Below are 13,834 nucleotides of genomic sequence, written 5' to 3' on the forward strand. Positions count from 1 at the left end.
AAGTACCAATTTACCATACATTATATACTGGCATACTGCAGTATACGGAATATAACACAGATAAAAATAGTAACTACTTCAACGAGAAAAATCATCACAAAGTTTTATACATTTTTTTTCGTTTAGGCTTGTATTATCTACATTAATCCTTCTATTCTTCATAATATGAATACATATTATGTATGATTTACCTAACACACGCATATATATTGTTTAAAACACTAATCTAAAACAATTTTTTTCTTTGGGCACCACTGCAAGTTTGCCTTTATAATATAACTGCTATTTATGGTGGCTTGGGACACGATTTCACTTGCATATACATCCTATTATGTTACAAAAATATTTTTTAAGTTAGTTAGCTAACGTAGTTTAGCTATGCGATTTAAACATAGTAAAGAGGTGGTATTTGCTATAATATTTTTAAGTAGTGTAGAAACATTATTCCAAGTTATAGAATAACTTTTATGTAAGTTTAAATATTTGACCTTTATTCGTTATAGCCTTATAGATATAATATTATTATAAAAACAATAATAGTATATACCGCTATAGTCGCGCCTAAATTACACCATATATTCATTCTTTCTCCAGAACGTAGGTATTACCCAAAGGTAGGAAATTAATATTAAGCCACAACAAAACTATATATAAATTAAAATAATCTACTCGTGTAAACGTTTGAACTTTTATTATATCGTTGGAATATATACATTTACAAAATAAATTGTTACAGATATAATATTTTATAATGATAGTAGTCTTAGAAATAATATGTAGGAATTTAACGAATGACACACGACGAGTATATGTTTTCTACAAGTCCGTTTGTAGAAATAGACGATTAGCATAATGTTACAACATATTTACTAGTACAACATTCGTATAATTTACCTAATAAATACAAAATATTAGATTTTTTTTAAACATAATTTTCACTTTTATAAAACGTTGACGAGTCTATAAAACCTAACGCAGTAAAAAAGTATAAATAGTAAGATTGTTCTTATAACAAAATAAAGTAAAATTACAATACATAATTCTGTCGGTAGGTATGATTGAAAAATGGTATTTTTATGAGAAAAAAACGCTTCGAAAACAATCACTTAATCGAAACGTTTTTCATGCGTTTCCTACCGATATATCTAATTACAAAAAAAACCCATAACTCGTGTGTGTTCGCTGAAATACTAATGAAATAATATTAATAAAAAAAAAACATTTGAATTTTTTTTTTTTACAAAATAATGATATAATGAATATTATTAATAATAAAACAATATATACCTATATAATAATAATATGATATTTATTTGGTGATTAAAAATATGTAGAGCTCTAAAATCGATACCTAGTATAGGTATTAGTACAATAAAACAGTCTGGGCTATAATAAAAAATATAAATATAATAGTTGTATTTTGTGATGTACTGATGTATATAATATAATATAATGGTGTTATCATTATTTTTTCATTTTTCCATTTTATTTCGAAGATTATAATATTATAGTTATGTGGGATATCGTTTAATATGTGAGAGTGCATTGAATAATAGTGCAAGTGTATAATTACTAATGATATAATATAGTATGAACGACGTTGAATGTCGACGGTTACGGTAATAATAGTAAGTAAGGATATTATATCGAGTATTTTTTTCAGAGATTTTCACGTAAGACTATATAGGCATATCCTGTAGTATATTATAATATATATATATGTATAAAGTATAATTGTAATGGAGAAAAAAATAGTAACTAATAATAATGATGAAAAAATAAAAATAGTTAGTTGTCAAGTATGACATACATATTTAAAAAACCACGAGCGTGTCGTCGTCCGGACGGTCAACACTGGGAATTAAGATAATAATATGAGAAAAAAAAATAATCAAAATAATAAAATGTAGAAAAAAAAAACCGAGTTAGTAAGATCCCGTCGAGCTTCCGATTTGATCCCAGACGGAGATCAAATCGGAAGCACGAGGCGGGCCCCCTCCCGGCACTCCTCATCACCATCCGTCACCATAAAAAACATGCGAGTCACTGCAACCCGTCAGCGGCAGAGTCGTGCGACGCTATGACCGATGTCGGATACCAGTGCAAGTGCACTTGCGGCGGCAGCGGCACGGACTGGTGCTGCCCGTTGACGGATTCCTCGTACGTGGGCGGGTGCGACGGCATCGCGCAAGCGTTTCCGTTGTACATGTTTGGCCCGTACGGCGAATAGTGGTGGTGCATCGTGGTCGACGGTCCTGGACGCTGATGTTCGGCGAGCTGATGGCATTGGTGATGGACCTGGACGCCCGGCGGCGACGGTGTCGAGTACGTGCTCGACGGACTGTACTTCATCGCCATGTTTGTGGTCGGCGGTGAGCAGCCGTTGCTTGCGTAATGATCGGCGCCGTAACCGCCACCGCAGCCAGCCACAGTTACCGGCACCACCGGCGGGGGTGGCGGGCCGCTAAGCGCAGCCAAGGCCGCCGGCGTCATGGCCGTCACGCTGCCGCTGGTAGATTCCACTTGGCCTGTGGGAGAATGATAATATTATATTATTATTAAATCACAAAATATATTATTGTGTTATGGGTATAGTGCGCAGGTCGGGACTCGATGAGTAATGTTAAGCGACGTTATTGGCGTGTCGGCGACCAAGTCGTCCAAGTCAGCGGGTGCGACACTATACAACGAATCGTATATTATTATGCACCTGACGCGATCATTAGAATTAGGCTTCCGAACGTCCCGACGTTCTGGTTATTAGAAAATAACTTATAATTGTATTATATTTTAATAAAACAAAAACAGAATAATAGTGCGAGGAGTAACACTAATAATTTTGTATCAAACAACTCTACAACGCCCGTACATTATTATTGAAAGTAATTTTATTATAATATTATTAGGTACATATTTCATCTAATCGGCACAACAAATTATTATCTTTTATCGTTTTCTATCCCTATTATACATAACAGTTAGTATTACAACACTTATCGTTAAAAATAACACTAATAATAATGTATCATTGCATCAATGTATCGATCATAGGCGTATTTACGTGTCTGATCACTGTGGCGATGGCCAGACACCCAGACCTACGAATTCTAATGAACTAAAACTAATTTTTTGATTCTTTCTCTTATTAGAAAAAATGTAATTCCTCTTGCACTACCAAAATAGTTAGACCCCCCCCCCCTTTCATTTAAAGGTGGTTTTTTACATAACTTTAAGTATATTTTCAATATACGCTGGCTGGTCACATGGCCCTGGAGCACATTGTAGTGTTGTATTTAAACAAATATTTTGTGAACGGAAAACGGAAATAAGTGATATAATAACAATATCATTGTATTATTATTTCATAATATTATGCGAGTTTGATCAATCTTGGCTATACGGGAAGGCCGCACATGCAATACGATGTATGCCGTCGTTATAATTAGAGGTACACAGTGACGATAGCCGTCACGCGGGCGGATCTTCTCAGAATTCGATCGCACATTTAGCTCGCAACCAGACTTATTTCTATACCCGAACAGGAAATGTAGAAAACACGCCCGAGTAGATATTATTATTTATCAGTTATTATTAATATTATTATTAATGCACGAAAAAATATGTGATGATCGACGCGTTTACTTTGACATATTAGTTATTTGAAAATATGATACGTGAACAACCGCGGTGGGTCTTGTCGTCAGGGGCGGAGATGCGATTTCAGTATTCACTCCTAAAATGTGTAAACCGCTGTATTTTTTAAGTAAGCCGTAGACAGAAATATTTTGGGTAATGAGCAAGGTAATGACAAATCGCGTGCTTATCCAATCCAAAATAAATTACGAAATTCACCAATTTCACCAGGTTAGCTTTTCCCGCCGACTCCCCCCCTCAGAAGTGGTTATACAACAAAAACTTACCGGAATCCCTCTTGGACTTCTTCTCTTTCATGCGCCTGTTTTGAAACCAAATCTTGATCTGTCTTTCCGTCAGCCGCAGCGTCCGAGCCAGATCGATGCGCCTGGCCCTGTTCAAGTACTGGTTGGCCGTGAACGACTCCTCGAGGTGCATCAATTGCTCGCTTGAGTAAGCGGTCCGCTGGCGCTTCTGCTTCTCCCGCTTGCGCTGAACGCTTACCGCGGCGGTCTGTATCTCATCGCTGGCGTGCAACACCGGTCCGTGTTGCTGTGGCATGTGTTGTTGTGCGTGAAGAAGAGGCAACAGCGGAGCAGTGTTTCGGATGTCTGTCGAAAGAGTTGAATATTATATAAAACAATAATTATTATCAATTGTTACAATACTGATATACACGAACATGACGAACTTGAAATACAATTTATACCATTATGGAATTTGGGAACGATTACAAATTCAAAAATTGTAGGCACTAAACGTAATGTGATTTTATCATAATATATAATATAATATAATATTAATGTCTTTGGTTTCTTGTACTCGGACGCTGAAAGTCTTTATTGTCTTAAACGTGTAGAATAATTTGTCATTATTTATTTTGCATAGTAATCTCAAATGTAAAATATTAATTCATATTGTTCCCGAAAAAACGGCGTATGACATAAAACGTGGCTTTAAATTTAAAAAAATCAGTCTCAAAACACCATAAAATGTGCATTATAGTTTTCAAATTTTAATTTAGAACGTATCATTATAGCTAACCTATTATGAAAAAACAGTAAACGGTAAACCAGAAAAACTGGTAAAAGTATCAGATCTAACATTATATTGCACATATTTTTTGAATACGGAGTGCCCATTCCCTTCGCATACTCACATACTGGTAGTGCAATAAATAATATATTACTTAGGTATGTGCACAAGTATAGCAGGGACCGAAAATATTTCGAAATCAAAATGTCGAACTACGCCAGACAGAAACAAATATGAGCAATTAATATTATGAAGTAACACTAGTTTTTTGCACTATTATTAAAATAAAAAGATAAATCAAATAGTATTCCCGGAGTGTATCTATATATGTATAATAGAAACAAAAACTGCGGGCCTCGTGTGTACGGACGAATTCGAGCCGCCCAACTTGTTTACAACGATATTGTTGGTATTGTACAATTATAATATTATTATAGGTGCACCGCTCGTTATTATTTTTAATATATAAATATTATACAAATCGATTCAATGCCATTCGCAGGTATTTATATAGAATATGTTATTTCGGTCCCGTACTTAGGATTCAATTTACGCGTAGGTAAATGCCGGTCATTGACCGAGAATCGTATACGTAAGCACGTGTATTTGTAGGTTTAAGAAAAATCATATTTATAGTATAAGTGTTCGAAAATATTATTCGAAATTATAGAAATACTACGATTTTTCGAAGACACGTATAGGTATGCCTGTAATGAACTAAAAATAAAACCGCCCCGGACGTGGATTTGAAATGTTGCCATGTTGGCGATGGGCTAGGCACGCGAATTCCGTATTTATGTCTGGAGAAATCGGTCGACAACGGATGTCGTTTAATGTTTTTATTAGAATATGTAAACGACGACAATGGTTATAATATTATAATTGTATGTATATTGTAAGTGCGACAAAACGAAAGTACTAAGTAGCATTGATCGCCATTACGACCGGAAACAGACTCGTCACGGCCTTTGAACGATTTGTATTTCGTGCGAGTTACCTTACGGCACGCGGATGGTATATAAAGCATGAAAAAACTTAACTACTGAAAAGGCCACGCGATAAAATAGTAATATGTGATCGACACGTCGAGATGATGTCAACCTGCATCACGACAAAATGTAAGTATACCTATACTACCACGTTTGAACGGACGTTTAGTCGGGACTGGGGGGGGGGTCGAACTTGGGTTTCGCAGTAGCGGAAAAATGTATACTTAGCGCGGTGTCGCGTAGGTCGAAAGTTACACAACAACAACACTTACCGTCGTACGGCGGCAGCGAGGCGAACGATTGCGAGTAGCTGTTGTACGGGTCGTACGCGGCGGCGCTGCTGCAGTAGTTGTTGTAACCAGCGATCATCATGGTGTCGTATCCGTTGACGGCCGACGAGGATAATTGAGTCGCGTGCATGTCCACGCCGTCTAGGCGGTCGTCGCGGTCGTGTAAGTGGCGGACGTCGCCGGCGGCGGGCTGAACGTGCTGCTGGCGGCGGTGCTGCTGATGGCGGTAGTCGGCGACCGGCGGAAAGCTTGACGGAGTACTGCGGTTGCTGCTGCTGCTGCTGCTGCTGTTGTGGTTGCTCGACACGATCACGGTGACCGACGACGCGGCGACGGCGGGCTCCAAACCTGGATAAGCACACACGAAATCCCGTTTAAATTTAGCGCGATTTTTATCTCGAAAATTCACGTGCGCGAGTTATATTATATTTTATTATCAACATTATCCGTTATCATAGTCATTATTTCCGATAAAAATAATCGTACGCCAATTATTATTATGGCCGTACAGGTATGACGACGATAGAGATTACATGTTATTATTATTATTATTACTGTTATTATTAATATTTTGATCACGACGCCAAGAGAGGGAAGGGGGTCAAACGACATCGTCGATTACGCGTGTAAGGGGTAGGGGGTACGCGAACGTGTCGATACATACCTACCCTGGCATCTACGTTTCCCCCCTCCCACCGCCAGTTGGGTCCTCACCATACGAAGAGACGAGCATTTAAGGGGGCTAGGGGGTTCTTTTTATATTTTTTGAATTTCTAGTAATATTAATATAATCATTAATTCCGAACTTAAAATCTAATCGTTAGAAATTGTCCTTTACTACTATCAAAGTTATGCGTATTTATTAATTGCTTTATTGAAATTTCGTTTTTAAGTAATTTTATAATTTCTTTGGTGAATTTGCTTCACCAGTTTAATTGTGTAACGTGTATCAAATTAATTTTTGTCATCCAAAAATCCACATTTACGAAGAAGGGGGTAGTGAAAAAATAGCACCTTGGCGGGAAAGTTCTAAAATACGCCTCTGGCAGTACCTACGTGAATATGTTCTTAATATTATCTATATACTGCCCCCAAAAGTAAGAAATATGTTCACGGTGGTTTTTTACGAGCGTCGATGTCATGAGAAAAAAACAGTGACTAAGTATTAGTGTTATGGAACAACAATAATATTATAAACGTCCAGGAGTTCCACCTTTGCCCCTGGGTAACTGTTTTTCTATCCACGAGTATTTATTTTGTAGGTCAATATCGTTCTACAATCGAAAAATAAGTTACCAATACGGTAGGTATTTAGTGAAATATAATTAAAAATAATACTGTCGAAAAAAATTACAAAAACCTGCCAGTACATACCTCGTACAATAATTATTAAAAATATAATTTTAATAAGAAATGTCCACCCTTAACAACTGCCTATTTTTACTTATGCTGATTTCGTCACTAATTATAAATTATAATAAAACAACTATTTATTGTTTGATTATCAAACACGTCGATTAAGATCAGTTACACTGGCTATTCGCATACTCCACCCAGTTACCCAGGTAGGTGATTCATTTTTTTGTAAAAAAAATTCTCCAAAATGAACAATATGATCCATTTACGATAGTTGTAATATTACACAAATAATAAATTGCGATATGCTTACCGTCGTGTTGATTGCGGTCCAAGTCCAACAGTGCACCAAAATTCATGTCCATAGTCGTATGTGTATTGCAACTAATATTGTTGTCGTTATAATAAGAATAGTCGAAGTCTAGTGTAGAGATGTCGTAGGTTCGGAGGTCCGGTTGGAGCGACGAAGTCTTAGCGTCGACTGCGTGTCCTGTAGACTGACGAGTGACGATGTCGCAGTGTCCACGCGCTACTCGAGGACCGAAGCGACGCGGCACCGGACAGCGTTCGTTGGGGGGGAGGACTACCGCCGCCGACCGTTTCTATTGGTCGTTCGCCGATATAGGTAGTATAGTAGTACACGTCCGTCCTGTTTCATATACCTGTATATATTATTCGCACGATATATTCACAACTCGAGCAAATTCTGTGGTGGTTGTGGTGGGGCTTTATTGATACCAAAAGACTTACCATGTAAAATCACGTTGGCCGTTTACACCACTTTTAATGATAATAATAATTATATTTCGTTAGTTAAGGATGCGCACATGATGTAGGTACTGTACACAATTTGATGATTCGATTGCCCACATCAGTATTATTTTTTTTATTCCATAAATATTTTAATTGTCAACCAACATATTTTTAGTTTTAAAACTGTAGCAGTTATCGTCAAACAGACATCGTCCATTTTCGTAATATGTAAACGTTTATCTTGACATTCGAACATGAACCTTAACCACCATAATATACAAAAAAGAAAATTACCTAATTTAAATTTTTGACACGTTTTATTTTTTCGGATCTAATATAATATATAGTAACATTATATGTATTATGTTGGAAAGTAAGCACTTTCACTTTTTAAATGTTACAATATAGGCAGAGACGCAGGATTAACTTTTTCTTCTTCTAAAACTGACTCGAGTCTAACCTTATAAGTAGAACCTCATACTACAGTTAATAAAATAAATAGAAACAAAAAAAAAGGCAAAAAATACAAGCATTCGGGAGTTGTAAACACGTAAAAAATATACAATTTGTAGTTATAAAGACATGCGTAGTGCCGTAGTGGTTGGTAACGTACACCCACATTTTTAGGAGCAATCTCTATTGTGGGTGAAGGCACTGGATGCATAGTGCAGTTGATATACACCTATGACCTATTAATGGTTTGGTAAAATATATATCACGTTTAAGTCATCGTTTATAAAATAATCAGTTGTGCACAACGACATTTCGAATATTTTCTTCGCAAGCCGTAACTTTCAGCACGTTACACCGGTAACGAGTTATTTCGAACACTATATTATAGGACGGGCGCTAGTGTGACGTTAGTCGCGTACCACCGTTAAAGTTTTCGGTTTTCGTTTCGCACCCCACTGCCGAATGTGCATTTCCAGCCGGCGTCGCGACGATATTATGATATAATATATTTGACTTATGATATTATAGCCATCGTTATGACTTCTGCTGCTTGGAAACGTCATATTATTTTTTTGTATACGCGTCGACGATGATGATGTTGATGATAAGCCGTTGGCGTCTTCTCTTCGAGTATAATATTATACCAATATGACGATACCTATAGGCGCGTGGTCGTGTTAGGTATATGACATATTAAGTATTGTATATATCAGTATACATATATACCTATATACCTATATAATAGTGTATAATATTATTATTTTGACACGCGACCGTCGCCGCACAGTATCGGACAACGACGCCTGTTTTTTTTTTTGTTGTTACATTATAATATTAATTTCGTATCGCGTATATTGTGTTTTGTTTTTGTCGGCTTAGCTCCCATGTTTTCGTTGAAAACATCATTCTTCGAAAACCATATCGGAGACCAGTCTATGCTGTGTGTGTATGTTAGTGTGCGTGTGTATGCGTGTAACACGGTAGTGCGTGTAAATGATAATCTAACATCATTAACCATCGACCTTGCGTAGCGCACGGACTATATAGTATTACAAGTATATATTATTATATTATGTAGAGAGGATGGCATCAGTTGGGCGATGAGTCAAACGTGACAGCGAGCTACAGTATCGTGATTTTGTCGGCGTGGGGTGGATGGTAGAAAGGGTGGAGGGGAGGGGAGGGGAGGTAATACGTATATGTATATGGTAGACGGAAGAGGAGAGAAAAAATGTATATACACGAGAAGTATCGAAAATACACATCGATACGATATGGCTAATGTCACCCTGGGAATGGATATCTTTAGCCTGAGCCAAGGCCGACGATGATGGAGCTGTAAACATTTTATATTATTTTTCGTTTCCTACGATATATTATAATATCGCATAATAATAACGAAAATAATAGTACCTAGTATATTATTATTATTTTATATGTATTGTATTGAATATTGATCGTACAAAACTCAAACGACTAATTACGTTTTTTTTCTGGTCGTTTTTAATTTGATTGCGTAAATACAATAAGACAAGAAACGACAAAATATAACATCACCGTATCGATTAATTAAAATATACAATGTATTTGACTGACTGCACATTAGTCGGTATTGACCGAATCGACGACGAGCAATGTTGAATCGTGGATTAAGTGCTGTGCTCGTGCCATAATGTACAACACGTCACTATTCGTAGTGTATAATAATATATTATTATTGTGTATATTTACAGTCACTTATTTAATCGATGTATATTATAGAGGACGTGATACCCGCACGTGTTGTCTCCGTCTTACAAGTGCGTAACATGGCAAATTTCACGGTCGGTAGAACATGTGAAGCTCTGTTGGTTTAAAAATTAGAGTGAATGGACCTCTCATAAAATTTAAAGATAAGATTATTATTTAGGCAATCTCATCGGATTTTTATTATACATTAATTTTAAAGTGAGTTATGAGAATTTTAAGGTGTACAAACAATTTACAATTTTAAAACACTCATAACACGCTTCAAAATTAAAATATAATAAAAAGCCCGCGAGGTTGCCTAGATAATAATCTTAAAATTAGATTTTATAAGAGGTAAATTCACTCTAATTTTTAAACTAATGGAGCTACACGTATTTTTCTTAAGGGTGTCGGTGCCAGTATTTCCAATTTTCGAAATTTCTATGCTATTTGAATATTACGTTTTATATTTTAGTTATTGCCTTAATAGTTAATTATAATACTTTTCCACTAATATACAGCTCGATACTTATTTAGACGGGGTCGATACGGTGTATTATATCAACGAAAATAACTTCACGGGAAAAACTCTCACGCCCTGTAGAATTGTCGGATTTTGTTAATTATTTTTTTATCTGAAAGATGAGAAGTTTCTACAGGTTGGATCAAAGCTCGATTTTTTATTTTACTTTGAATAGCAGTAGAAAAATACGTTTGAAAAAGGACAAATATTATGCATTTTTCAAATGCATATTCCAGTTTCTTTAATTATAGTTTTCAAAATCGGGCTTTGATCCGACCTACAAAGTGTTCTCTACTTTAAGATAAAAAAAAAATTAACGAAATCCGACAATTCTACAGGTCGTGAGAGTTTTTCCTGTAAGACATGTTTTTGTACCAAAAACCGCACTGGCGCCGACACCCTTAACATAAAATTGTCCATGTTACGCACTTGTAAGACACGAGTATCTCACGTCCTCTTAAGATTTTCGTTATGATTTTCAATTAAAAACGTGCAAATCCGTTTTTTTATTCAGATTTTAAATACGAAATGATAAATGGTCACAAGGGAGGGGGGGACTTTTTGTTTAATGCTGTAGCAGTGTTTCTTATTATAATAATATTATAAGTCTTATCTGATGAATGGTCTATGGATTCAGATAACATAACATTATTTCTTACAAATATTACATAAACAACACGAAAGCAACATAGTACACTGCTATAATAACAAATTATAAACGAAGAAGTTCAAATGTTTGTTTTTGATATATTGCTAGGAATTTCGAATATTTCTATTCATCATAATAATATTATACATAGATCCATAACTTTGGACTTTACACTTTTCTTTTTTAAAACCATCTAAATAATTTCAGAGTATAGTAAACAATCACGGTTACAAGTGTTTTTGTTAACTGTGTGTGATATTTAAAATATCTGCAAAATAACCATATTGAAGTACAAATATAATATAATATTATTATTTCTATACAATATACCTATTTATTTGTATGTACCTATATAAAATAATATATTCTTTACACGATATTTATAATATATCATCGAAAACGCCATTCATGATTCATAATTATGAATTATGATAATGATCCAACAAATACTATTGACAGATTTATTTCACTTCGTTCGAACATTATTACAAATTTTTTCATCAAAATGCTACATAATATTATATTGTTTGAAGTAGCTACATAAATCACTGATTATTATAATATAGAATAATAATAAGGTAGATGAATGGAAAAATATTGAGGCGCGATGACAGCTCGTCTTAAATCTCAATCTTTATCCTCTATTTCTTTACACTCAAATTTGAACCATTGCTCTGCAATTTATAGTAAAATAAAACATTGATGTAGTACCTATATATCATATATAGACATGTATAGAATTTAGATGCATGTATCACAGATTCTGAAATCCTTATTAATAATATGTTGTCACGTTGGTCATGTAGATTCTTGATCTACATTTTACTTATCACAACTTTGTTAGAGGTATGTCATTCCGTTGACCCCTTTGCACAACGTCCTAATGACGCGTCCTCGTTTGTATACGCGGTTATTATTATTATTATTATACACGTAGGTATTAAATTATTATCGGTAGTCGTTACACATAATATATATAGGTACCTACACGTATGCATATTATACCTCGAGTTATCCAATTACGCTTGTTTTACGAAAACGATATTATAATTAGCCGATCGCACGATGCAGTTTAATACTTCGACGAACGACGGCGCCAGGATATGTTATACGAACCACGACGAACGAGAAGGTTGTATATTAAATTATATTATACTATTTTTACGGAAATTACGAATTCGGATATCGATTATTATTGGTTTTTGGTATTTGGTAAAATTCGGTTTCCTATGCAGCCAATACTATACTGCTGGACGACAGATTCAAAGATGTTCTCGGGAATTTTCAATGAGATTTTTTGTACGGAGGTGGGAACTTTAGTAATGTTTAAACAAAATATTAATAATTACATAATATATATTTTTTTTTGAGGAATCAACTGCGTGGTAACGGGTTATTACCCGGCGTTATATTATTTACATTGCATCACATTTCTTTACATGAATGCACAATATAATGATATTATACAGAATGTAATATTACAATTTATAAAACTATTATAACAGCGTCGGCGGTAGTCGGTACTTAAGTCAAATATATTCTGATCAGTTTCAGTTCGAAAAGTATAATATAAAACCCAGTTTACAACCGTCACGTTGTATAATTTTATATGAATCCTATAGACTTTATCGGCGCGCGTATATTAACATAGTTCGTCGGATCGACCCCGGCCGCACAGAATGGCCGTGTATATTCGTATTATATTTTGTATATATATTATATTTCATTCATATTATCCTCCTACGATATCCTCTCAAAGTCTCGTGCTTATATGTATATATATATATTTTCGGGATAGTTGCAAATTTTCATAATTTAGACCCGTACACGCGCTGCACAATGCGTCGGTGGAAAATCCCTCGGACGTATCACAATGGAAAAACTACGAGACCGAATGTGAGCGCAAAGCATAAGGATTTGGCCTATACGTAATCGCCGCGGCCGCACAATGGCCTAACCTCTATTGACGACGTGCTATGTATAATATATACGCCAACAATGACTGCCACTCGCGTACACATACATACACACACACAACAATGACGTCGTCATTCGCAAACACGCGCTCGCTCAGAGTACACACTGTATATATAATATATATGTATAAAAGGCTGTGCCGACCGAGAGCCTTTTCTATATAACCTAACTCTAAGAGTTGTTTTCCCTGTTTCCATCGCCGCCGTAGCGGAGCGATTTTCGAAATATCTACTAGTCCATATATAGCTTTTGCTTTCTATTCCTCTGCACGTCGTATTATTGTATTATTTATTTTATATTATCATCGACAAAATATTGATCTTGAGGGAGGAGCACTCGAGTTTTTAGAAAGTGGGTGGGCAGGAGTTAGAGCTACTCGTATTACATACCACAGCATCATAGGCGCAAATAGGGGGGGGGGGCTTAAGGGGCTAAGCCCCCCCCAAAA

The 13,834-nt window shown here is 35.7% G+C and overlaps 1 protein-coding gene across 1 annotated transcript; it reads right to left on the reverse strand.

The window, feature by feature from the left end:
- Window positions 1-674: 674 nt before the first annotated feature.
- LOC100572416 (homeobox protein Hox-B4a-like) lies at window positions 675-7,817 on the reverse strand. The gene is made up of 4 exons (XM_003241369.4): window positions 7,617-7,817; window positions 5,930-6,295; window positions 3,921-4,244; window positions 675-2,528 (listed from the first exon to the last, which is right to left on the reverse strand). The coding sequence occupies exons 1-4, from the start codon at window positions 7,666-7,668 to the stop codon at window positions 2,044-2,046; spliced, it is 1,227 nt and encodes a 408-aa protein (XP_003241417.1). The 5' UTR covers window positions 7,669-7,817; the 3' UTR covers window positions 675-2,043.
- Window positions 7,818-13,834: the final 6,017 nt, after the last annotated feature.

The sequence above is a fragment of the Acyrthosiphon pisum genome, chromosome A1, assembly GCF_005508785.2.
Source record: "Acyrthosiphon pisum isolate AL4f chromosome A1, pea_aphid_22Mar2018_4r6ur, whole genome shotgun sequence".
In the NCBI taxonomy this organism is placed as follows: domain Eukaryota; kingdom Metazoa; phylum Arthropoda; class Insecta; order Hemiptera; family Aphididae; genus Acyrthosiphon; species Acyrthosiphon pisum.

Bases quoted from the DNA above. Each gene is read 5' to 3' on its own strand.
- LOC100572416 (XM_003241369.4), bottom strand. From the start codon at position 7,668: ATGGACATGAATTTTGGTGCACTGTTGGACTTGGACCGCAATCAACAC. The intron at 6,296-7,616 runs GTAAGCATATCG...GTGCTTATCCAG, and splicing joins GGACCGCAATCAACACGACG to GTTTGGAGCCCGCCGTCGCC. The intron at 4,245-5,929 runs GTAAGTGTTGTT...CTCTTTCGACAG, and splicing joins CTCGCTGCCGCCGTACGACG to ACATCCGAAACACTGCTCCG.